We start from the raw sequence: 24,278 nt of genomic DNA, 5'->3' as shown, positions 1-24,278 counted from the left end.
CAATCCTCTGCAAAGAGCAAGTACCTTCATTCTCTTCCTCCCCTCCCTTTTTTTGTGTCACTTGGAAGTTGCCTTTACAGCTTACTCTTGTGGGTCTGTGGGTTTGTTTGAATTACTTTTTCTTTATGTGTTTCATTTTGGATAGTTTCTATTGCTGTACTTTTTTGAGTTTACTAATCTCATTCTGCAGTGCCTGATCTGCCATTTATCCCATCCACGGTATTTTTCATCTCTCACTTGCTGCTTTTCATCTCAGAAGTTCAGTTTGGGTCTCTCTTTTTCTTCCAGTTTTATTGAAATATAATTTGATAATTATCACACACACTGTGATAAGTCTACTAAGGTTATATTATCATAGAGATGTTAAAAGTTGACTATGTTCTCCACACTGTACATTTCACACCCATGACTCACTTATTTTGCAACTGAAAGTGTGTTCCTAATCGGTCTCACCTTTTTTTTTTTCCCCTCCTCCAACCATCCTCCCTCTGGCAACCACCTGTTTGTTCTCTGTATCTATAACTCTGTTTTCTGGTGTTTGTTTATTTGTTTTTGTCTTTGATATTCCACATTATTAAGTGAAATTGTACAGTGTTTGTCTGTCTCACTTATTTCACTTAGAAGCATACCCTTTAGGTTCATCTATTTCACAGATGGCAAGGTTTCATTGTTTTTATATTAATATGTATACACCACCTCTTCTCTGGGTCTCTCTCTTTTTTAAAATCTTTTGTATCTCTTCAACATATGGAATGACTATGACTGTTAATTTCCTTGTCTGCTAATTCTAACAAGTGGGCCAGTTCTGGGTCAGTTTTAAATTATTGATAATTCTAATTTTCAGATACAATTTCCTGCATCTTTGTTGCCTGGTAGTCTTTCATTGAGACATTGTGATTTTTACCTTGTTGGCTGTTGGATATTTTGTGTTCCTTTAAATCTTGAGCTTTGTTCTGCAATGCAATTATTGCCAGGAAACAGTTTGATCCTTTTCAGATTTTACCTTTATGATTTGTTAGATGGCTAGGACTAATCATCATTTGATGCTAAAGCTGAAACTCCAGTACTTTGGCCACCTCATGCAGAGTTGACTCATTGGAAAAGACTCTGATGCTGGGAGGGATTGGGGGCAGGAGGAAGAGGGGACGACAGAGGATGAGATGGCTAGATGGTGTCACCGACTTGATGGACATGAGTTTGAGTGAACTCCGGGAGTTGGTGATGGTCAGGGAGGCCTGGCATGCTGTGATTCATGGGGTCGCAGAGAGTCGGACACGACTGAGCAACTGAACTGAACTGAGGACTAATCATTCCTTCCACTGAGGCAAGGTTTTCCTAAATATTCTGCCAAATGCCCCATAACTATGAATTTTTCCAGGTTTTTTTTTTTTTTTTTTAATTGACTTTCCTGGTGGCTTATATGGTAAAGAATCTGCCCGAGATGTAGGAGACCTGGGTTCGATCCTTGGGTCGGGAGAAGGGAATGGCTACCCACTCCAGTTTCTTGCCTGGAAAATCCCATGGACAGAGGAACCTCGTGGGCTATGGTCCATGGGGTTTCGGAGCTGACAAGACTGAGTGACTTTCACTTTCTGTTCATAATTGATATACAACATTGTATTAGTTTTTTGTATACAGCATAATGATTTAATAGATGTATACATTGCAAAATGATTACCATAGTAAGTTAACAGCCATCACCACACAGTTACATGTTTTTCTTGTGTTGAGAACTCTTAGCAACTCTCAAATATACAATATTATTAAGTACAGTCACCATCCTATACCTTACATACTCAGTACTTACTCATCTTAGAACCAGAAGTTTGTACCTTCTGACCACCATGACCCATTTCCCCCACCTCCCACCTTTGGCAACCACTGGTCTGTTTACTGTGTCTGCGTTTGTCTTATTTTGGTTTTAGATTCCACATATAAGTGAGATCATACAGTCGTCTTATTTCATTTGGCATAACAACCTCAGGGTCCATCCATGTTGTCACAAATGGCAGGGTTTCCATCTTATGGCTGAATAATATTCCATTGTCTATGTAGACCACATTTTCTTTATAGTCATCCATCAGTGGACACTTAGGTTGCTTCTGTGTCTTGCTGTTTGTTTTGCATTTCCCTGGTGATTAGTGATGTCAAACTCTTTTTCATGTACCTGTTGGCCATCTGTATGTCTTCTCTGGAAAAATGTGTTCAGATTCTTGTTTTAATCAGACTGAGATCTTTTCCCCCTGTTGAGTCATAGGAGTTTTTTTATATTTTTTATTTACTCCTTGTCAGATCTTTGATTTTAAGTATTTTTCCCATTCCATAGGTGGCCTATTCATTTTCATTTTGTTTCCTTTTTTTCTGCAGAAGATTTTTAGTTTGAAATAGTTCTTGTTCATTTTTGCTTTTGTTGACTTTGTTTTTGGTGTCAGATCCAAAATATCATCGCCAAGACCAATGTTAAGGAGCTTACCACCTGTGTATTCTTTTAACAGTTTTATTGTTTCAGGTCTTATGTTCAGGTCTTTAATACATTTTGAGTTGATTTTGGGATATAGTATAAGATAATGATCTAGTTTCATCCTTTTTCAGGTGGCTGTTCAGTTTTCCCAGCATGACTTATTGAAGTTACTGTCCCCATTGTATATTCTTGGCTCCTTTATTGTAAGTTAATTGATCACGTATGTGTGGGTTTATTTCTCACCTGTAACTGAAGTTGCCTAGTCCTCCTGGCTGGAGCCCTGTGGGGATGCTGGGCACTGTTCCCTCGAGTCCTTTCAGATGGCTCCCCCCCAGTAGTTTCCTCATATGCCTGTGCTGATTTACCGCTCTGCTGAATGTGTGAGGCGGACCGCATTGCAGATCTTCAGGGCTCTCTTTCTCTACAGCTCTCTCCTCTCTAGTACCTTGTTCTGTGAACCATAGCTGCTGCCTTGATCTCCCAAGACTAGTTCCATCTGTTTAACTCAAGGGGTTTGCCTGAAAAGTCTCAAGACAGTAAGAAGACAGTAATCTGTCAGACATCACTGTCTTCTTTGCCTGATATCCAAGGTCGTTAAATCTGTTGTTTTATGTATTTTGCTTGATTTTGTTGTTGTCGCTTAAAGCAAGAGGGTAAACCCAGTTCCTGTTACTCTATCTTGACTAAAGAACTTCCTAGACACGTTTAACTCTTAAGAAATTACTGACCAGTTTTCCAAAGCAGTTGTACCATTTTACACTTTTGTTAGTGCAGCATGGGAGCTCCAGTTGCTCCATATCCTCCCCTACATTTAATCATGTTTTTCACTCTGCTGGATCTTCTTTGCTACACAGGTGTTTGTGTAGCTGGTGGCAAGCAGGGGCTCCTCTTTGTTGCAGTGTCCAGGCTTCTCACTGCAGTGGCCTCTTATTGCAGAGAACAGGTTCTGGGGCATGCAGGCTTCAGCAGTTGTGGTTCCCAGGCTGCAGAGTACAGGCTAAATAGTTGTGACACTCGGGCTCAGTTGCTCCACAGCATGTGGGATCTTCCTCGACCAGGGACTGAGCTCATGTCTCCTGCATTGGCAGGCACATTCTTTACCACTGAGCCACCAGAGAAACCCTAATCTTTTTAATTTAGTCATTCTGGTGAGTTTGAAATGATATCTCACTATAATTTTGATTGTATTTTCTAAGGTAGTCAAAAGACACAAGTTTGGGTAAACTCTGGGAGTTGATGATGGACAGGGAGGCCTGGCGTTCGCGGATCATGGGGTCGCAAAGAGTCAGACACAATTGAGCAACTAAACTGAACTGAACATGTCCATTTTTAAATCTTTAATTGAGAACAGTTTCTTTCATGCATTCACCACCATCACCCCCTACTGACCTCAAAGAAGCCAGGCCAGTTGTATTGTTCCTTAATTTGGATTTGCCTGATTGTTTGCTCATGATTAAATTCATTAATCATTTTTGTCAGGTATATCCTGGAATGTGAAGTCAAGTGGGCCTTAGAAAGCATCACTACGAACAAAGCTAGTGGAGGTGATGGAATTCCAGTTGAGCTATTCCAAATTCTGAAAGCTGATGCTGTGAAAGTGCTGCACTCAATATGCCAGCAAATTTGGAAAACTCAGCAGTGGCCACAGGAGTGGAAAAGGTCAGTGTTCATTCCAATTCCAAAGAAAGGCAATGCCAAAGAATGCTCAAACTACCGCACCATTGCACTCATCTCACACGCTAGTAAAGTAATGCTCAAAATTCTCCAAGCCAAGCTTCAGCAATACATGAACCGTGAACTTCCAGATGTTCAAGCTGGTTTTAGAAAAGGCAGAGGAACCAGAGATCAAATTGCCAACATCCACTGGATAATGGAAAAAGCAAGAGAGTTCCAGAAAAGCATCTATTTCTGCTTTATTGACTATGCCAAAGCCTTTGACTGTGTGGATCACAATAAACTGTGGAAAATCCTGAAAGAGATGGGAATACCAGATCACCTGACCTGCCTCTTGAGAAATCTGTATGCAGGTCAGGAAGCAACAGTTAGAACTGGACATGGAAGAACAGACTGGTTCCAAGTAGGAAAAGGAGTACGTCAAGGCTGTATATTGTCACCCTGTTTATTTAACTTATATGCAGAGTACATCATGAGAAATGCTGGACTGGAAGAAGCACAAGCTGGAATCAAGATTGCAGGGAGAAATCTCAATAACCTCAGATATGCAGATGACACCATCCTTATGGCAGAAAGTGAAGAGGAACTAAAAAGCCTGTTGATGAAAGTGAAAGTGGAGAGTGAAAAAGTTGGCTTAAAGCTCAACATTCAGAAAACTAAGATCATGGCATCCCGTCCCATCACTTCATGGGAAATAGATGGGGAAACAGTGGAAACAGTGTCAGACTTTATTTTTGGGGGCTCCAAAATCACTGCAGATGGTGACTGCAGCCATGAAATTAAAAGATGCTTACTCCTTGTCAGGAAAGTTATAACCAACCTAGATAGCATATTCAAAAGCAGAGACATTACTTTGCCAACAAAGGTCCATCTAGTCAAGGCTATGGTTTTTCCTGTGTTCATGTATGATTGTGAGAGTTGGACTGTGAAGAAGCCTGAGCGCCAAAGAATTGATGCTTTTGAACTGTGGTGTTGGAGAAGACTCTTGAGAGTCCCTTGGACTGCAAGAAGATCCAACCAGTCCATTCTGAAGGAGATCGGCCCTGGGATTTCTTTGGAAGGAAAGATGCTAAAGCTGAAACTCCAGTACTTTGGCCACTTCATGCGAAGAGTTGACTCATTGGAAAAGACTCTGATGCTGGGAGGGATTGGGGGCAGGAGAAGAAGAGGATGACAGAAGATGAGATGGCTGGATGGCATCACTGACTCGATGGACGTGAGTCTGAGTGAACTCCGTGAGTTGATGATGGACAGGGAGGCCTGGTGTGCTGCGATTCATGGGGTCTCAAAGAGTTGGACACTACTGAGCAACTGATCTGATCTGATCTGATCTGATACTACATTCTTTCTCATTGTATTACATCAGAGGGTACATGATGTGAATTTGTGTTTATCATTGGTGATAATATGTTTGATCACTTGGTTAAGGCAGAGTCTTCTGGATTTCCCTGTTTAAAAGTACCTTTTTCCTTTTATAATTAGTAAGCAGTCTGTGGGGTCATAGGGTAACTCCATGAGAATTCTTTCTCCCAGCAGACTTTATCAATAGTTTTAGTATTCATTGATTCTTACCTGAAACAGTTCAGTTATTACTGTAGTGATTGTAAAATGGCAACTTTTATTTCTGTCATACTTTATATATTTATTAATTGACTTTTTCTCTAAAGAAGACATTTTGAACACACCCTTATTTTAGTATCTTGTTTGGATTCATTTTGTTTTTAGTTTAAGCTAATTCATAACTTCACTCTGCAAAATGTTCTCAACTTCGGCCCGTGGTTTCTTCAAGCTGGTTTTTATTTTCTCTCGATGTGTTCCCTTACTGTAGGCACAGCAAGGTATTCCAGGTTGCCAAAAGGCCCTGGATTGGGCCTTTTTAAGGAGTCCAGGTTTTCCTTTAGTGGAGAAGCTTATTTAAAATAGAAGTCTATTTTAAAACACTGGATCATTATTACATACAAATGTCTTGACTTTCCAACTTATATAGAAACTTCTGTCGAAAATACAACATCTTCCTACTAAAATCCCCGCAGTGCCCTGGCCCTAGCACTACAGGTCCGCAGAGTATTCCTGTCATGCAGTGGGATTCTGGGTGCTCACACAGCACACGTGGCGGTGGCACCAAGGTCAGGTTTGTGCACTGCAGAGGATAAAGCAAGTCAGCTTCTTGTTCTTTAAAAATGCTGACATTTACATTTTTTAGGTTGTTCTGGTATATTGTTTTCTGTAGCTAAAGCAGAATTTATTTTTCCTTGCTCTGATACTAGGAGAGTTGGAGTTGTTACCCTGGACATTAGTTCTGACATTAGGGAAGAAGCTGATCAACACCTTAAGCCTAGTGCTCTCACTAGCTTTATGTACATATTTCACTCTTATTTTAATCACTGTTTAGATGCATAGTTTTACTGATAAACCAGCTCCCCCCCCAAGTTTTCCATATTTTGGGTATTTTTGGTGACAAAACATTAACCTTTGAAATTTCATAATATTGACAGCTAGATTTTTTTTCAGGTAAAGTGCTGTAACTTTTTATACTGAAAGAATACAATAATAATTTCCTTGGGGTGGAGCACAGCTTGTCTTGCCCTTTTCTTCTGTCTCCGTTTTCCTCCTTAACAAACTCCTAGATATCTGCATGGTATTTGAAGTTCTGGGACATCATCTACTCAAGTGGATCATCAAGTCCAATTATCAAGGGCTTCCTCTGCCTTGTGTCAAAAAAATTATTCAGCAAGTATGTATCCTACTATTTTCTATTTTTTCAAGGTTGTACTCCATTTATAGTTATAAAATATTTGCTATATTCCCTGTGTTGTAAAATATATCCTTGTGGCTTATTTATTTTATACATAATAGTTTGCATGTGGTAATTTTTTTAGTTTCTTAAAGTGTCTGGAGTTTCCTATTTCCAATAGAATTTTTACTTCTAAAACTAAGTTTCTTAAATTGCTGAAATTGTTTATTCAGCCTCTAGGGTTTATTGGTTTATTGCATTTGTTTTTAAATGTTTTAGCACAACCATTTCCCCCAGGTTCATCTTCCGTATTAATTATTAGATGGAGAGCTGTGTTTAATGCCTGATTTTAGAATTTTGGACCGTTATCTAGAAGTTCTGGTTGCAAAAACGGATTGTATATTGATAAAGAATACTTTGTCAAATTACGTCCCGCTCTTCACATTATTCATGAGCATTTTCTCATAAACAGCTTTCAATATACAGTAAAGGAGTTTTATCATCAGGAAAGTAGTAATACTTCAGTGGCAAACAGTTTGTTTAACTAATGTGTTTTGTTGGACAGAGCGCCAAACTGGGAAGCACAAGACCTCAGTTCTTCAATAAGGAAATTTAAATTTCAACATACTTAAATCTCTTTCATCGTCACCTACATTTCAGTAGTTAAAGGACATGTCAACCATTTATTCTCAGTCTCTATAATGTACTTAAAGAATATCTTCAAATAGAATTAACTCTGTAAAACTTGAAAGAACATTTCATTGCAAATAAACTCTTTCCTTTGTTTATAGTTTAAAATTAATCTTTCTGGGGAAGTTCTTTAAAAAAAAAGAAAAAGCTTTCTTCTCTGTAGGAAACTACCATATCATTTTTATATATTTATTTTTCACAGTGTTGTATTGTAGCTTTTTTCTTCTCCAGGAAGACTTGTATTCAGTGTTTGCAAGTCTGCTGTTCTGTTCCCATTCAGGTGTTACAGGGTCTGGATTATTTACACACCAAGTGCCGTATCATCCACACTGACATTAAACCAGAAAACATCCTGTTGTCAGTGAATGAACAATACATCCGGAGGCTGGCTGCAGAAGCAACAGAATGGCAGCGCTCTGGAGCTCCTCCACCTTCCGGATCTGCAGGTATATTTTCTTTGGGGACTTGGTTTTCATTAGAAGTTAAAAGTTCCTGTTTTTATTCTGTTACCTGGCAGTTAAGTAAAGCACCACTAATTCACTTAAGAGTAAGGTACAGTAAGTACTTAAGTAAAAAATAGTTCCGGCCTTCAAAAGACTTTTTTATGCTGAGTATTATTTCCATAGGGGAAGAATACTATGCCTTTTAGGTTCAAATATGTTGTGTATTATAAAAGCTGATTCATGTTAAAATGTTTTCTCTTGTGATTTGATGTTCTTTTTTTTTGATGTTCATATATGCTGACCTATGTGAATCAGTGATCCTTGTGCAGGGACATGATAGCATTGCTGTTAAAAGTATGGGTTTGAGCACTGGAGTGGACATACCTGTTTCGAATCCTTGCTTCATTGGTTAATGACCTTGGGCAAGGGATTTGACTGCATTTTTCCTCATGCATAACTTATTGGGATTAAATTTCACATGAAGCAATTAGTAGTATGCCACACAGTATTATGTATAAAATAAATGGTGGCTACTATGATTACGATTGATATTTTTTTTCTGTTCGTGGTACAGATTTTAATTTTAATAATTTAATTATATTTGAGGAACTCTCTTGATCCTCAAGGTGAAGTATCAATTGTCTGTACACATCCCTTAAAAAAAAGAATACCTCCACAGGGGCAAGGGGCAGCTGTTCAGTGGGCATAGAGTTTTCATTTTTACAAAATGAAAAAGTTCTAGAAATGTTGTGCAACTATGTGAAATGAACACTGCTGAACTGTATGCATTACAATGGTTAAAAGGGAAATTTTTTGAATTTCAATTCAGTTCAGTCGCTCAGTCATGTCCGACTCTTTGCAACCCCATGAATCACAGCACACCAGGCCTCCCTGTCCATCACCAATTCCCGGAGTTTACTCGAACTCATGTGCATCGAGTCGGTAATGCCATCCAGCCATCTCATCCTCTGTCGTCCCCTTGTCCTCCTGCCCCCCATCCCTCCCAGCATCAGGGTCTTTTCCAATGAGTCAGGTCTTCGCATGAGGTGGCCAAAGTATTGGAGTTTCAGCTTCAGCATCAGTCCCTCCAGTGAATACCCAGGACTGATCTCCTTTAGGATGGACTGGTTGGATCTCCTTGCAGTCCGGGGGACTCTCAAGAGTCTTCTCCAACACCACAGTTCAAAAGCATCAATTCTTCGGCGCTCAGCCTTCTTCACAGTCCAACTCTCACATCCATACATGACCACTGGAAAAACCATAGCCTTGACTAGACGGATCTTTGTTGGCAAAGTAATGTCTCTGCTTTTCAATATGCTATCTAGGTTGGTCATAACTTTCCTTCCAAGGAGTAAGCGTTTTTTAATTTCATGGCTGCAGTCACCATCTGCAGTGATTTTGGAGCCCCCAAAAATAAAGTCTGACACTGTTTCCACTGTTTCCCCATCTATTTCCCATGAAGTGATGGGACGGGATGCCATGATCTTAGTTTTCTGAATGTTGAGCTTTAAGCCAACTTTTTCACTCTCCTCTTTCACTTTCATCAAGAAGCTTTTTAGTTCGTCTTTACTTTCTGCCATAAGGGTGGTGTCATCTGCATATCTGAGGTTATTGAGATTTCTCCCTGCAATCTTGATTCCAGCTTGTGCTTCTTCTAGCCCAGCGTTTCTCATGATGTACTCTGCATATAAGTTAAATAAGCAGGGTGACAATATACAGCCTTGACGTACTCCTTTTCCTGTTCGGAACCAGTCTGTTGTTCCATGTCCAGTTCTAACTGTTGCTTCCTGACCTGCATATAGGTTTCTCAAGAGGCAGGTCAGATGGTCTGGTATTCCCATCTCTTTCAAAATTTTCCACAGTTTATTGTGATCCACACAGTCAAAGGCTTTGGCATAGTTAATAAAGCAGAAATAGATATTTTTCTGGAACTCTCTTGCTTTTTCCATGATCCATTGGATGTTGACCATTTGATCTCTGGTTCCTCTGCCTTTTCTAAAACCAGCTTGAACATCTGAAAGTTCGCAGTTCACGTATTGCTAAAGCCTGGCTTGGAGAATCTTGATCATTACTTTACTAGCATGTGAGATGAGTGCAATTGTGTGGTAGTTTGAGCATTCTTTGGCATTGCCTTTCTTTGGGATTGGAATGAAAACTGACCTTTTCCAGTCCTGTGGCCACTGCTGAGTTTTCCATATTTATGAGTTTATTTTACCACAATTAAAAAAAAATTTTTTTTTAAGGAGGACTGAAGAGTCTACCTTCCAGCTAAACTAAATTAATATCTATAACATACTATGTAATAAATTACCATAACTGTTGATACCACTTTCCTTTTAAAACTGACAAGTGCCAAGAGGAACTAGCCTTAGGTAAAGAGATGAGATGGTTGTTGCCTATCATATTCCATTCTAAGCGCTACATGGGAAGGGGATTTTAGCAACATTAATAGTGTGAATTGGGCTATCCTGTGAATCAGTGGTGAAGAATCCGCTTGCCAGTGAAGGAGAGGCAGGTTCATTCTCTGGGTCGGGAAGATCCACCAGAGAAGGAAATGGCAACCCACCCCAATATTTTTGCATGGGAAATCCCACAGACAGAGGAGACTGGTGGGCTGCAGTCCATGGGGTCACAAAAGAGTCAAACAGGACAGTGACTAAACAATAGTATAAATCAGAAACGGGCACTTGGTTCTTTGCATGTACTGATGCTATTTGGAGAAGAGTTTATTTAAATTTATTTTAATGGGTCACCTTTTCTATGCATTGTTCTTTAAATGTTATTATTTTTTTTAATGTTGTTTCTAACAGTTGCTTAACACACTGTACAAAAAAGACTTCATTCTGATAGGGTGTCTTAGTTTATATTGCCTGCTGAATGCCAAGATTCTGACTTGGTTTTCTTTTCTTTTCAGTCAGTACCGCACCCCAACCTAAACCAGTAAGTATAAGGTGTTTCTACATTTAATTCTGATCTATGGGCAATGGGCAGGGGTTCTTCTCTTATGGATCACAGTTTATTTAGAGTTTAGAAAACAAAGAAAAAATGTTCCTGCGCTTCTGTAATTTTCTCCAGTAAATTCCTGTGTGTCTTCAGCAAGTTTGTACTGGTGAGGCCTCCATAAATTTGAGCATGTTTGAGCGTGAACCAGCCCCACAGACTGTTCTGAGGACCAAGATTTGTTGTGTATTTTGTTTTAATTTGGTTTCATAAGAGTATCTGCATTTTTTTGGTTAATGAAAAACTTAAGTGTTGTGTTAGGGAAATAGTGGAATTTAATCAGGAAGTAATTAAAATTAATAGTTATCTCCAACTAGGGGTAATGGATTAGCCACCTGAAGGCTTTATCTGTTTGTAATCTCCGCCCAGGCTGACAAAATGTCAAAGAATAAGAAGAAGAAATTGAAGAAGAAGCAGAAGCGCCAGGCAGAATTACTAGAGAAGCGAATGCAGGAGATTGAGGAAATGGAGAAAGAGTCGGGCCCCGGGCAAAAAAGACCAAACCAGCAAGAAGAATCAGAGAGGCCTGTTGAAAGACCTTTGAAAGAGAACCCACCTAATAAAATGACCCAAGAAAAACTTGGTATAAATAGAGCATCACAAATTACTTTATAGCAAACTTTAATTTATCATTGTTATATAATGTAGTGGTTTCATGCGTACACAGCATCTCTGGGGGTGTCCTTACACAGTAAGAATATAGAACTTGTCATAAATGTTAGGGAGGTAATATTCAAATGTAATTTCTAAGTTTTCTCAGGAAATGCAACATAGACCTTTTTTAGCAATTGGGTAAGAATTAGAAGATCTTTGTCCTTCCATGAGTAGGCTTTTGATGTGCAATCATGTTTTTATGTCACTCTGTATAAGTTCTGGAAAATGTTCTAATCTTATGGAGAGATTTTTTTTTTTGCTTTCATGCATACGCATACATGTGCATCCTTTTTGTCTGTTTGTTCCTTAGAAGAGTCAAGTACCATTCACCAGGATCAGACACTTACAGGACGTGGTATAGAGGGTGGTGCAGCAGAAATTAATTGCAATGGAGTAATTGAAATCATTAATTTTACTGAGAACAGTAATAAAGAAACATTGAGGCTTAAAGAGGATCTACGTAATGCTAATGACTGTGATATCCAAAATTTGAAGCAGGAACCTAGTTTACTAAGTTCCCAAAATGGAGACAGCAGCACATCTCAAGAAACAGACTCTTGTACACCTGTAACCTCTGAGGTGTCCGATACCATGATGTGCCAGTCTTCATCAAACGTAGACCAATCATTCAGTGAACAGGACATCAGCCAACTTCAAGAAAGCATTCGGGCAGAGATACCCTGTGAAGATGAACAAGAGCAAGAACATAATGGACCACTAGACAACAAAGGTAGTTTCCCATTACTCCTTTCCTCCATAAGATATTCATGAATTTCTAATACGTCAGACAAAGACAAATAATGTGTTATCACTTACATGTGGAACCCAAAAAATAAATGAGCAAAACAGAAATTGACTTGCAGGTATACATACAAATGAGAAGAGAGAGAAGGGGAAGGAAAGATGGAGGTGGGGACTGAGAAGAACAAGCTACTATGTATAATAAAATAGACAGGCTAAGGGATATATTTTACAGTCCAGGGAAATACAGCATTATTTGTGGTGACTTTAAATGGAATGTAATCTATAAAAATGGTGAGTTGCTGTGTTGTATACTGAAACTAATATGTTGTAAATCAACTGTACAATTTTTTTTTAATTACCACATAGAAAAAAATTTTTCATGAGTTTCTAAAATAAAAGTATACCTTTGTTGTCATAAATACAGCTTTACAGCAGGTATCCGAGTTACCTTCAGTGTATAGATGTGTAGTTCAGTTTGATCTTTATTGGTCATGTAGTGAGCACACAGCATTTTTATTTGTCGCTTTGAAGGCAGAGGTTTTATTTCTGGAAACTTGAGGTGTTGCTTTTACTTGTTTTCAGTCTTAGAAAATGTATTAATAGGTGGCCAGTTGGGGGCCTGGGTGTGTTACCTCACAGAGTTTTGTTAACCTTTGGATATTTCTCTGTTCATTGAACAGTCTTATTGATGATACCTGTTGTCTATAGGAAAATCCACTGCTGGAAATTTTCTTGTTAACCCCCTTGAGCCAAAAAATGCAGAAAAGCTCCAAGTGAAGATCGCTGATCTTGGAAATGCCTGTTGGGTGGTAAGTTAAGCTTGTCTCAGTGTTTTGAAGAGACTGGGGATAAATAAGAATTTGGACTTCGTCGTGCGAAAAGAAGAAAACATCTGCAGTTCTCAACCTACATTGCCAGTGACCATTTTAACTTTCTCTTAACCTTTGCATGAGTAGAGAGAATGGTATGCTGAAACAGTCCCCTCCTGCCCCTGCACAAGGTACCTGTCACCGACATTCAGTGATATCCACTTTTGGCTGGTTTTATCTGTATCCTCATTGACATTCATAGTCCAAATGCCCACGTTCAGACTTTCCCTTCTGTTTTTTAAATCAGCATCTAACCAACTTATTAATTGTAACCTTTTAATTCATTTAATATATTTTGGAGCCTTTGTCAACCACAAATTTATATCAAATTCAGTTTTATGTGATACTTGCTAATATACTACAACCTTCACGTATTCTTGACAGTTCTTTGTGATGAACAGTCTTTGCTCATGAGTCTTCTGTAGTTGACCTAGAACATGCCCAGACATGACATTGCTAAGTCAGAAGTTGAGTGCTTTTTTTAAAGGGGGGTTTTGATATATAGTATCTTATTAATACTGTTGTTTACCAAGTTAGTGCTTTTGTGTTATTTTTAATGAATATCTTTTTAAAAATCTACAAAGAGTTGCACAATAAACAGTACTATTCAAAGAGCCATATGCTTTATAAACAGGGATGCTGGAGACTATTGAGGTGAAATCCACTTTAATAGATCCTGTTCATTTTTATATTTCACATTCCCTATTCCACATGACATTCTATATCTAATGGTTCATAACCAAGTAGGATCTCAATTTCAGTATTGATTCCAGAATATTGTGGTAACATTTTAGTAAACATCAAGTCAGTACTTAGCACTAACTGATAGGAATATGGAAAAGCTTTTTAGGTAATTGGAATTATCTCACCAGGCCACCATATTTTTACCTGCATGACTATAGTGGCTCTCCTCACTTCTCTTCGTTGTCCTTTCCTCTTACTGTTCTCAACACAACTATCAGAGTGATCCTTTTAAATGCATGTCAGATATTCTCAAAACTTTGTGGTGGCTTCCTTTAGAATGAATAGAAGATCCTTACTGTGGCCCACATACCACCACATGAAGCAAAAAACTTAGTTTCAAAAAGAGTAGATTTTCTTCAAGTTCCTGTTCAGATGGCATCTTACCAGGGGGATCTTTGCCTGAACACCTGCCTAACATAAACCACTACTCTTTACACCCACACACCTTTTATATTCACTCACGTATTTCCTTTTTTTTCCTCTCACCCTCTCCCCTAAGTTTTCTTTCTCCACGGCACTTAACCCAATCTGATTCTACATATTTGTTTAATATCCCTTTCGCTATCATGTATGTCCCATCACAGCAGAGATTTTTTTTCATTCATTGCTGTATCTATAGTGCTTAGAACAGTACCTGGTACATAGGAGCTGCTTATTAAGTATTTAAAGCAATTATAGAGGAAAACATTGACTCTAACAAAAATCATGTGGTATAAACTTCAAACGTCTGTCAGTTTTCTGCTTACGTCATTTCAAGTTCCTTTACCTTTGTGTTTGGAACGCCTTCCGTCACGCCTGTCTTGTGCATTTGGCATACTTTGCCTTATTTGGGTTGTCTTTCCTGTCATTTTTCTACACAGAATTAATCTATTTTCTTTAGTTCTCGCGTACATTCCTTTTCTTTAATGAGTCTCTATGCTAAAGTGACTTTGTGTGGGCGCAGGCTTGACCTGGGCACTAGCACGGTGGTGACTACACGTGGCGCCTGTCCTGCCAGGTCCTGGTCGGACCCCACATCTTGCTGGTCTCTTAAGCACAGCAGCATCTGGCATTCTCTAATGGAATTTTATATTATTTTCAAAGAGCTTGGTTTTTTAAAATATTATACTTTTCGCTCATCACTTACGCACATACATATATAGCTTAGGGTCACTTACATAGATTTTAGTTCAAAAATCTGTGCCCTTCCTTTGCCAGTTTTTCACTCCCTGCATAATGGTATTTACCTTCATTATTGTTAATAAATAACTTAGGTATGTTGCTTCCAATTCTTTTCAGTTTTAGCTATTTCTTCCTTTCCAATAGGACTTACCTGCCATTATATCTATCCCCTATCTTGTCAATTTAATATGACTTTGGGCTAAATAATTTCATGTTTCTATTATTAGGACTCTGATGCTATCTTCAGCTAAACTAAGTATATATTGTGTTATGATTCCTTTTCTCTTTTTGCCTAACACTGTTGCTTCATTTATTTACGCGTTTTGTTGTTGTTGTTTTTAACTTTTATCATTTAATTCCACCCCATACTTTGACCCATTGCTTTGAATACATACACTTTAATACACATGGATACCTTGGGTATTGGTCAACTTTTTCTTCCTAAAGAGCTCTATCCTGGAACTTGTCTTCTAATCTGTGTTCATCTCTTTGGTTCATCTGCTGCGTCACTGCCATTTGAGATTTCCTTTCATAGTCATCCTTGAGATTATTGTTAATTCTCTCTATATATACATTTTGTGTCTCTCTGATCTTCTTTCCTGGTTTACTCCATCATGGTTTTTGTTTGAAATATATACAGCTTTTAGTGGCTTCCTAAAGGAGTGAGCATCCTTGCATAGCTAATAATGTCTTCATTCTGTTTTTATACTCAGTTGACCGCATGTAAAATTCTAGGATGAAAATCATTTTCCCTCAGAATGTTTGTCATTGCTTCATGTTTTTCTAGTTTCTTGTCATTGCTGCTGAAAGTCTAGAGTCATTCTGATTTTTGGACCTTTGTATGAAATCTTTTCCCCTGAGGAAGTCTGTGGGATCATTTAACAGCCATGTGCCTCATGCCATCTATTTTCATCCATTAGCTAAGAACCCAGTGTGTGCTGTCAGTATTGAAACGCTGGTTCTTTGGTTTTGTTTCTTGATTTTTTTATTTTTTTTTCTTTGATTCTCTTCTTTTCTAGCTCTGGTACCTCATTATTCAAATGTTAGATTTTATTCAGGTTCTCTAATTTTCTTACATATCTCTTCTATTTTCTAACACTTCCTTTTCCAGGAGATTTCTCAGCTTGTGCTTTTAAGCCTTATATTTTCTTATTTCTCTTATTATATTCTTACTTTTTAAGAGTTCCTTGGTTCCATGATTATCTCTGAGAGGATACTATTTTTCCATTTTCTTCTTTATATGGTGTCTTCCTTGCTTTCTTTGTTTAGGGTCATTAAACAAAAGACTGACTGACCATTTGAATGGAGTGCCAGAAAGCTGTTTAGAAGCTTTGTGCCTGGTGGATCTTGTTGAATTACTCACTATAAAATGATCTGTCTGAGCTGTTTCGTTTCATCCTCAGATGTCAAGGTCTTAGATTGGTCGTGTTTCCCACAGAAAATTTAAGTCTTCCTCAAATCTCTTAACCAGAGAGTAAATGCCTGACTGCTAGTGTTTTGAAAACTGAGTTAAGCTAGAAAACTGGGGGTTCAGCATACAATTACATATAGTCACTTAATTGCCCTGTATTCAGAATAGTACTCTCCCCTCAACCATGCCGAGCATCCTCCAGGAGCTGTTTTACCTGCTTCAGACAAAACCTCTGTGTTGGGTCAGGCAAGGGCTGTTACACTGCATCATGCCTGTGTTCTGAGCTCTGTTTCTTTAAAAGGTGTTCTAAAGCAGTGTTCATTTGTTCAATCCCACTTACCCGCCTACTTCCAGAAATAACCTGATACCTCGAAATCCTTGGGAGGAGGAATACTGTGGTGTTTATCACTGTGCTTCTCAGCTTTCACTAGTGGCTTATTATTCAGCTTCCTTGGATCCATTAAGACATTTAATAATGATCTCTCTGCTTTCCAGCTCCTAAACTGTATTGCTGTGACTTCTTTGCCATTCTCGGTCTTTGTCAGTTTATTCTTTATTTGTTTTTTAAAATGTATTTATTTATTTGAATGTGCCGAGTCTTAGTTGCAGCATGTGGGATCTAGTTCCCTGACCAGGCCCCCTGCATTGGGAGCACATGTCTTAACTGCAACCTACAGGGAAGTCCCTGTCAAGTTTATTCTTTAAAAATTGAACACTGGATTCTCTACAGAAGTGGAGTTTCAGGAATAAGTGGATGTGTGTGTTTCCAGTTCAACTTCTTTTGATGACTCTTGGCCTCATTTATCCTTTACAGAGTCTTTGTAAGGCAGTAGTAAGGCACCATGAGTAGAGACAGCTCCCTTGAAAACAGCATGTCCGTTTTTCTAAGTGTATCACCTGTAGTACATTTCCACTTCAAACTCAGTATCTGAACCCATTGTTTTCCTGTAAAACCACATCCCTCTCTAAGGCTTTCCACCCATTTTTTGTTGACAACTTCTACCACAGAGTTCCTTTTGACTCTTCTTCCTGTCTCCCACTTCTAGCCATTGAATTTTTAAATTGTGCTTATTCTTCCTGTGAATGTCCTTGGTTTTAACTCTTCTCTCTCCTGTTTTCACAGCCATTGTTCAGATGTTCATTACTAAGCCTAAATCTGGCCATAAACCAAAAGAAGATTACCGGAATGGTGTTCTCAGAGGTCCTGTCAGTATTCTTACAGGACGCTCTCCTGTTTCCTAACATGCTGTGGTGTTCTTTTGTCGCCAGATGAAATCTGAACTCTTCAACCTAGCAGTTAGCTGTGTTTGGCTTTTGCAAATGTCTTTCCATGCCTTTGTGATGTCCCCTCTACCTGAAGTACTTCTGGTCAAACTTGTTCCCTTTGGAGCTCCTCTCAGTGTTGGTTTTCTGCCTGAAGCTTACTCTGCCTAAATTCTGCGCTTCACAAATTGCTGTTTTCTTTATTTTTAGATGTTTTCCCTTTTCCCCATACATGTGTTAAAGAAACTGGTTGTTTTGATCATTGCATCTCCATAGTGGTTAACATGGTCCCCAAGATAAATGTTTTGTATTTTTGGAGGGGTGAGGTAGCAAAACGAGACTGAAGGCAAGAAGTCTTTGGGTGGTGTTTGTAAGGCTCTTAAAACTTGAAACCTACATCTTTTATTTTCTCATGATGAGAACACAGCAAGGAAAAGTTTGAATGGAACCTAAATTGGGAACATTTATATGTTGAAATGCAAAGTATTTTAGACAAACAAACAACTTTTGTTTGGGGTGATAGTTTTCCATTTCTTAAAAAACAATTTGTTATTGCCTAACCTGTGTTATCCATATGTAAGTTCAGGCTCATGTTTGCAGAAATAATTTAGAGCAGATGGCATGTAAAGAAAAGTGCTATTTAAAGCCAATAGCATAAAAATGATACTTAAGAAATGAGCCACACGAGAACTTTGGTTTAGGGAAAACTTTGGTGAATTTATCTTAATCTCCGTTATTAAGCAATTATGACTTGTTACTTTTTAGAATAAATGAATTTTAAAATACTGTTTCCTTCATTTACTCAGCACAAACATTTCACCGAAGATATTCAAACAAGGCAGTATCGCTCCTTGGAAGTTTTGATAGGATCTGGCTATAATACCCCTGCTGACATTTGGAGCACAGCATGCATGGTAATGTTTTTCCTGTTGACTTTAACTTGTTATGTGGTAATTTGCTAATTTCAGTAGACCAGCAATTTAAAAAAATAGTAAAGAAATTTTTTTCTGACTTACTACTGGCACTCTAAATCCCATGTCTGGAGAGGTCTGAATTCAAAACCTTAGGTATAAACATCTGGCATTCCTTTCAGTTCCTGCCCAATTCCTGTTAGGTGAAGGAACCAAATGTTTCTTATTACAGATGGGGCTGGGGGTGGGTGTTAAAAACAACTGCTCAGAAGTGGTATTGCTTTTGCAGGTTACAGGTACCCTTTGCCCTTTCAGCTCTATTATCAGATAGGAAAAACCCTGGAAATTGATTCATTCTATACAGTTCTATTGGAGAAGGAAATGGCAACCCACTCAAGTGTTCTTGCCTGGAGAATCCCAGGGACAGAGGAGCCTAGTGGGCTGCTGTCTATGGGGTCGCACAGAGTCAGACATGACTGACGTGACTTAGCAGCATACAGTTCTATACATTCAGCAGTTCTTCAGACATGAAGCTCAGTCATCCATGGATTCTTAAGTTGCTGCTTTCTCCTTGTCAAGCAACTACTCAAGTGATCAGATTTAGTTGCTATTAAATGACTTCCCACAAATAGCTTCATGTTGGAGCATATTAAATTGTTTCCTGAAATGGAGGTATTCTGATTTGTGATTGTGTGTTTTACTTTTTTCTCTCCTACTTGTTGTAAGTGCCGTACGGGCAGGAGCCATGTCTATTATTATGTATAGCTAAGTGTCTGGTTCAGGGCCTGAGACTTTTTGAGGGGGTGCTTACAGTGCATTTCTAATGCTCACTACCCAGAGTCATCACAGACTTCACAGATTAAAGGCATAGTTTTCCACAAGACTATTCTCACTTCAGACACCAGCTGCAAGCTCGGGGGTCCACAGGCCACCTACACTCCTGACCATCTGGCTACAAATTGGGGATTTCCACTATCCTTTCAGATTTAGTAATTTGCTAGAATCATTCACAGAACTCAAGAAAGAGCTAAAATATTACAGTTCTGATATAAAGGATATAAATCAGGACCACCCAAATGAAAACATGCATATATTGAGGCCTGAGAGGGTACCAGAGATGAAGAAACTTCTGTGTCCTTAGCATACCTGACTTTCCTGACAAATCAATGTGTATCACCAACCAGGGAAGTTCACCCAAGCTTTGAGTGCCCAGAGTTTTTATTGAGATTTCATTACAGTCTCTAGCCTCCTTATCCTTCCGCGAGATTAGGAGGTCAGGCATGACAACATTCAGTTCAACACCTCAACTTCCTGATTGTACAATTGGTCTTACCCACACTGGGGGCATGTTCATCCCTGCTCTTGAAACTGTGTCTAGGGACCCACTATGAGTCACCTTATTAGTATAAACTGAAGAGCGGTCCTAAGGGGCCCACCATGAATAAGAGTCACTTTTATGACTTGGAAATCCCAAGAGTTTAGAGGCGCCCTCCCAGGAAACAAGAACAAGATCAAACAAATTCATTAGTATACAATAATACTTAATAAATATTTGTGGACCATCAAATGACTGAACTAAACCAGAAACAAACTATAATTTCAGCTGTTATTTTGTTTTGACACATCAGTGGTCTTTTAAGCAGGGGGCTACCCGAAATGAAGGTGGTTTGGTATTGGTGCACAAGATGAAAAACATTGGGAAAAAAACTTCTTTCTTGCCGTACTTTAAAGCTTTGTATTGAGGGATTTGATGTGGTAGAGGAAATAACTGATACAGATGCCCCCATACAAAATATAGCTAGTGTGTAGGTGGCCTTTGATTTACTATGATGTGGTTTTTAATAGTTTAGTTGAGGGCAGTAAGTCCTGCTTGCTGTTGAAAATAGTACTGACAATGTCAGGCTTAAGAAGTAAGGCAAAAAAGATGAAAGGAGGGGTTGGTTAACGTAGGCCCCTCTTTGGACCAGCTCACATACAGGAATTTTGTTGAGTAAGGGAAGGTACTTAACTGACTTGAGACAGTATCATGAAAACTTGAGCCCCATTTATTACCCCAGATTTCTCTCATTTGCTAATAGACATAGAAATATTGCTTTAAATATCACCATACTCAGAGAATAAAAATAAATCTTAGAATATCATAAGTGTCCTGGAGACATGGATCCTCCTTCATCCTGTGCAATCAATTGATAGAAAGATTGGGACCCTTTCTGAGAAGTAAAAAGGCAAGTTGTGAGATTGCCTACCACTTTAGTGATTGATACTACAAAGTTAGAAGCAATTATAAGAAGGGAATGTTCTGTGAAGAGCATTAAGAATGAATAAAGAATAGATACTGTGTCCACAGTTTTATCTTTCCAGAATATCATACAGTTGAAATTAAACAGCATGATTTGTTAGCTTTTTTTTTAACTTTGTAATACTCATTTATGGTTCCTCCGTGTCTTTTCATGACTTGATAGTTCATTCCTTTTTAGCACTGAATAATATTCCATTATCTGGAGGTATCAGCACACTGGATTTAGTAACTGGTTTTGCCTGTGGCTGTTAGCATGACCCTGACTGGCATAGAATAGGCCCTTTGGTCAGCATGAGACAAGGACAGGAGTGTAGCACCAGAGCCCTGGATCTGGGATGGACTTGGCCTTTCCGTTCTGGTCAGGTTGCTCATCTGTAAAGGAAAGATGTTCAACTAGGTGTTTTGTAAGCAAGTTTCTAGGGGTTTTTAGTTCTGTTGTGATCTTTTGGTTTGGGTTGGGTTTTTTGTACTGTTAATTATAAAATTGTAACTAATAAGCAGCTACCTTATGTTCCAAAAATAAAGTTCTTTTAGAGAACTTTAAGTATCTAGGTGGAAAGTTTTAGTGTTTTTGATCTGTTTTTGTTTTGCCACACCACATGGCATGTGGAAGGAACTTTAGTTCCCCAACCAGGAATTGAACCTATGCCTCCTGCATTGGAAGAGTAGAGACTTAACCACTGGACTTCCAGGAACGTGCCTAGAGTATTTTAAATTTTTAGAAAACTATCTTCTTTTTTAACTTGTAATATTTTCACTGAATCTCAACATGAGGAAAAATTAAAGTACTGGTTTTAGGAGAGATTGACAAATTTTGATGAACAAGAATCCGTTTGTTTCTGTTCTGCTTTGAGGGTGTAACAAGTATCTGCTTTATCAGTGTAGTTCAGTAACGAACTGCTAGCATGTAAAACAAGCTATGCTGAGCAAGGAGCCACACAGCATTGCTGACATTTTAGAGACAATCCTGAAACTTCTGGTTTTGTGGTCTTGTTCTGGGCAGTAGTACAGCCCAGGTGATACATTTTTGAGAAAGACTCTGCTTTTGTGACAATGGCAGACCACCAAGACCTAGACCTGGATCTAAATTGAGAATGTGCCCCAACTAAATTCACCCCACATTCCTGAGATTGTCTGGGATACTTGGCACCATTGAGTCAGTCAAAATTAACCCGTGGTTACTAGCACTTGACTGATAACTGTACTTTTTATATCAATAAGGTCCTTTTTAAAACTGCTGTTAAATTACTTGCTCTCTTGTTAATCATTGAAAAATTAATACAGCCCCATCACTCGGATGCTGTCCTCTGTACTGACACTTACTCCTAAGGAAATCGCTTTTTCAGACCCTCTTAAACTGTTTACAAATTTTCTTGTTATAGGAGACATGCCTCTCTTTTTCTGATTGTTGAATGCATACCTGCTGATCAGTATTAGTGGCTTCTGACTCCGTTTATACTTCATCTTTTTCTGATTCTCTATAGACCAAGGAATTGGGAACTCTCTATCTGGGACAGTTTAAGAAGTGCTTTCCAAAGCAAAACTTACTTTAAAAGTGCTTTCTACCAAACTCTAAAGAGTCCTAAGTAGAAAAATTTCTGAATTTTTTTGGTTTTAAGTACAAAATCTTAATTTCTAGATGTGTGAATTTATTAAAAAATACTCACCTCATGAATAATTTAATAACTTAGAATCACCTTAGATATGTCCCTCTCTGAGCAAAAAGAGAAACTTAAGAGAGTTGAATTAATGATTAAGAGATTGGGACGCAGGGGGCTTGGAATAATCCATATATTGATATTAACTGAGCTTTTGCAGTTTTCTTGCTCCATTTTATTAAGGTGCAGGTGTGAAAGGAAAGTTCTTTAAGAATAATTTTAGACAATGTTTTAAATGATCATTTGCAGGTTTTTCCAAGAAAAAAAATTACTAAAATTGAGCCAAATAGCAGTAAACTTCCCAGAGGTCTTTTTTTTTTTAAGGCTTTCATAAGCTTTTCCTCTTTTTCTTAGGCCTTTGAACTGGCCACAGGCGACTATTTATTTGAACCTCATTCGGGGGAGGAGTACACTCGAGATGAAGGTAGGTCCTCTCACCTGAGGCTGTCTGTGCGTGGTGGCTGTCATCTGTTAGTACTAAAGAGCCTTAGTCTTCTTAGTGTGCTAAGTATATATAAATCCCAGAAAAGAAATATATTTTATATTAAGTATTAGATATAGTAGATATTTTATGATAGATACTAAAGAATTCTATGTAAAGATTAGAGAAAAGGCCACAGTTGGTTGAACTGAAACTTGTATTTGCCAGATTTCTTCTAAAGCATCTAGTTGTCTTCCTTCCTGTATATTAGTAAATCAGTGATTCATTCTTTACCCAGTTTGGATCTACCTGTTCATCGATTTGTTGCCTAGTTATGCTTCCAACTTTATCCGGAAGTCAATTTCAACATACATACACTCCTTGAATGCAGAGAATATATCCTCTTTGTCTATATAAATTATACAGCATTTAGCGTTCTTTTTTTTTTCCTTTCTGAAAATGAAAGCTATATATTTTTTCTTTTTAAATGATACTAACATTTAGAATTCCATTTTAAAAGAAAATATTACAGGTTTATATTTTACAATACCAGTAGGAAAAGCCTAAGCTGTCAGTTGCTCTATCTGAGAGGCTGTGAAACCAGACAATTAAATGTGTGATTATTTTTTTTTAATCATGGTGGCGTTCAAGTAACTAGATGATAGCATGAATTTAAGAACTTTATTAAAGGAATGTTTTACCTTCTTTATTATATGATTTTGGCGCTTTTGTTTTCAGAATCACTGGGGATTACTTTGAGAGAGTACTGCCACTGTACCCACCCAGGGTGGAAAATAGGTCTTTTACTTTCTGTGCTTTCCTTGATCCTTTAAGAAAACAGGTTCTGTGCTGTATGGAACTGACAGTGCTCTTTTCTCAAACTGGGGTGTCAGTAGGCAGTGTTAGTAAAACCTCCTACTAAGTATTGTTTGGAAAATGCTCTGCTAACTAATCTCCATAGCCATATACCTATTTTAATGGGTACAATTTGGACATAATTTCAATACATAAGCCCCTTTTAAGAATATACTATAATTACTACCTCTGTACACACTTGATTTTCCCTATTATCTGCTTGCTTCTTTTCTGGATTATAAGTTTGGGGGCATAGACTTAACACTGTTTTAGAAATGCACTACTA

The 24,278-nt window shown here is 38.3% G+C and overlaps 1 protein-coding gene across 6 annotated transcripts in view; it reads left to right on the top strand.

Annotated features, from left to right (window-relative positions):
• SRPK1 (SRSF protein kinase 1) overlaps positions 1-24,278 on the top strand; it is an 85,276-nt gene that overhangs the window by 43,074 nt on the left and 17,924 nt on the right. For all 6 annotated transcript variants that reach the window (XM_070777425.1, XM_070777423.1, XM_070777421.1 and 3 more), the window contains 8 exons: positions 6,763-6,869; positions 7,840-8,005; positions 10,917-10,942; positions 11,372-11,585; positions 11,967-12,386; positions 13,109-13,209; positions 18,655-18,762; positions 23,071-23,140. In XM_070777425.1, the coding sequence (XP_070633526.1) occupies positions 6,763-6,869; positions 7,840-8,005; positions 10,917-10,942; positions 11,372-11,585; positions 11,967-12,386; positions 13,109-13,209; positions 18,655-18,762; positions 23,071-23,140 (1,212 nt within the window). The remainder of the gene's footprint in view (positions 1-6,762; positions 6,870-7,839; positions 8,006-10,916; positions 10,943-11,371; positions 11,586-11,966; positions 12,387-13,108; positions 13,210-18,654; positions 18,763-23,070; positions 23,141-24,278) is intronic.

The sequence above is a fragment of the Bos indicus genome, chromosome 23, assembly GCF_029378745.1.
Source record: "Bos indicus isolate NIAB-ARS_2022 breed Sahiwal x Tharparkar chromosome 23, NIAB-ARS_B.indTharparkar_mat_pri_1.0, whole genome shotgun sequence".
NCBI lineage: Eukaryota > Metazoa > Chordata > Mammalia > Artiodactyla > Bovidae > Bos > Bos indicus.
The sequence above is the reverse complement of the archived record's forward strand: the minus strand, read 5'-3'. Positions and strand labels throughout refer to the sequence as shown.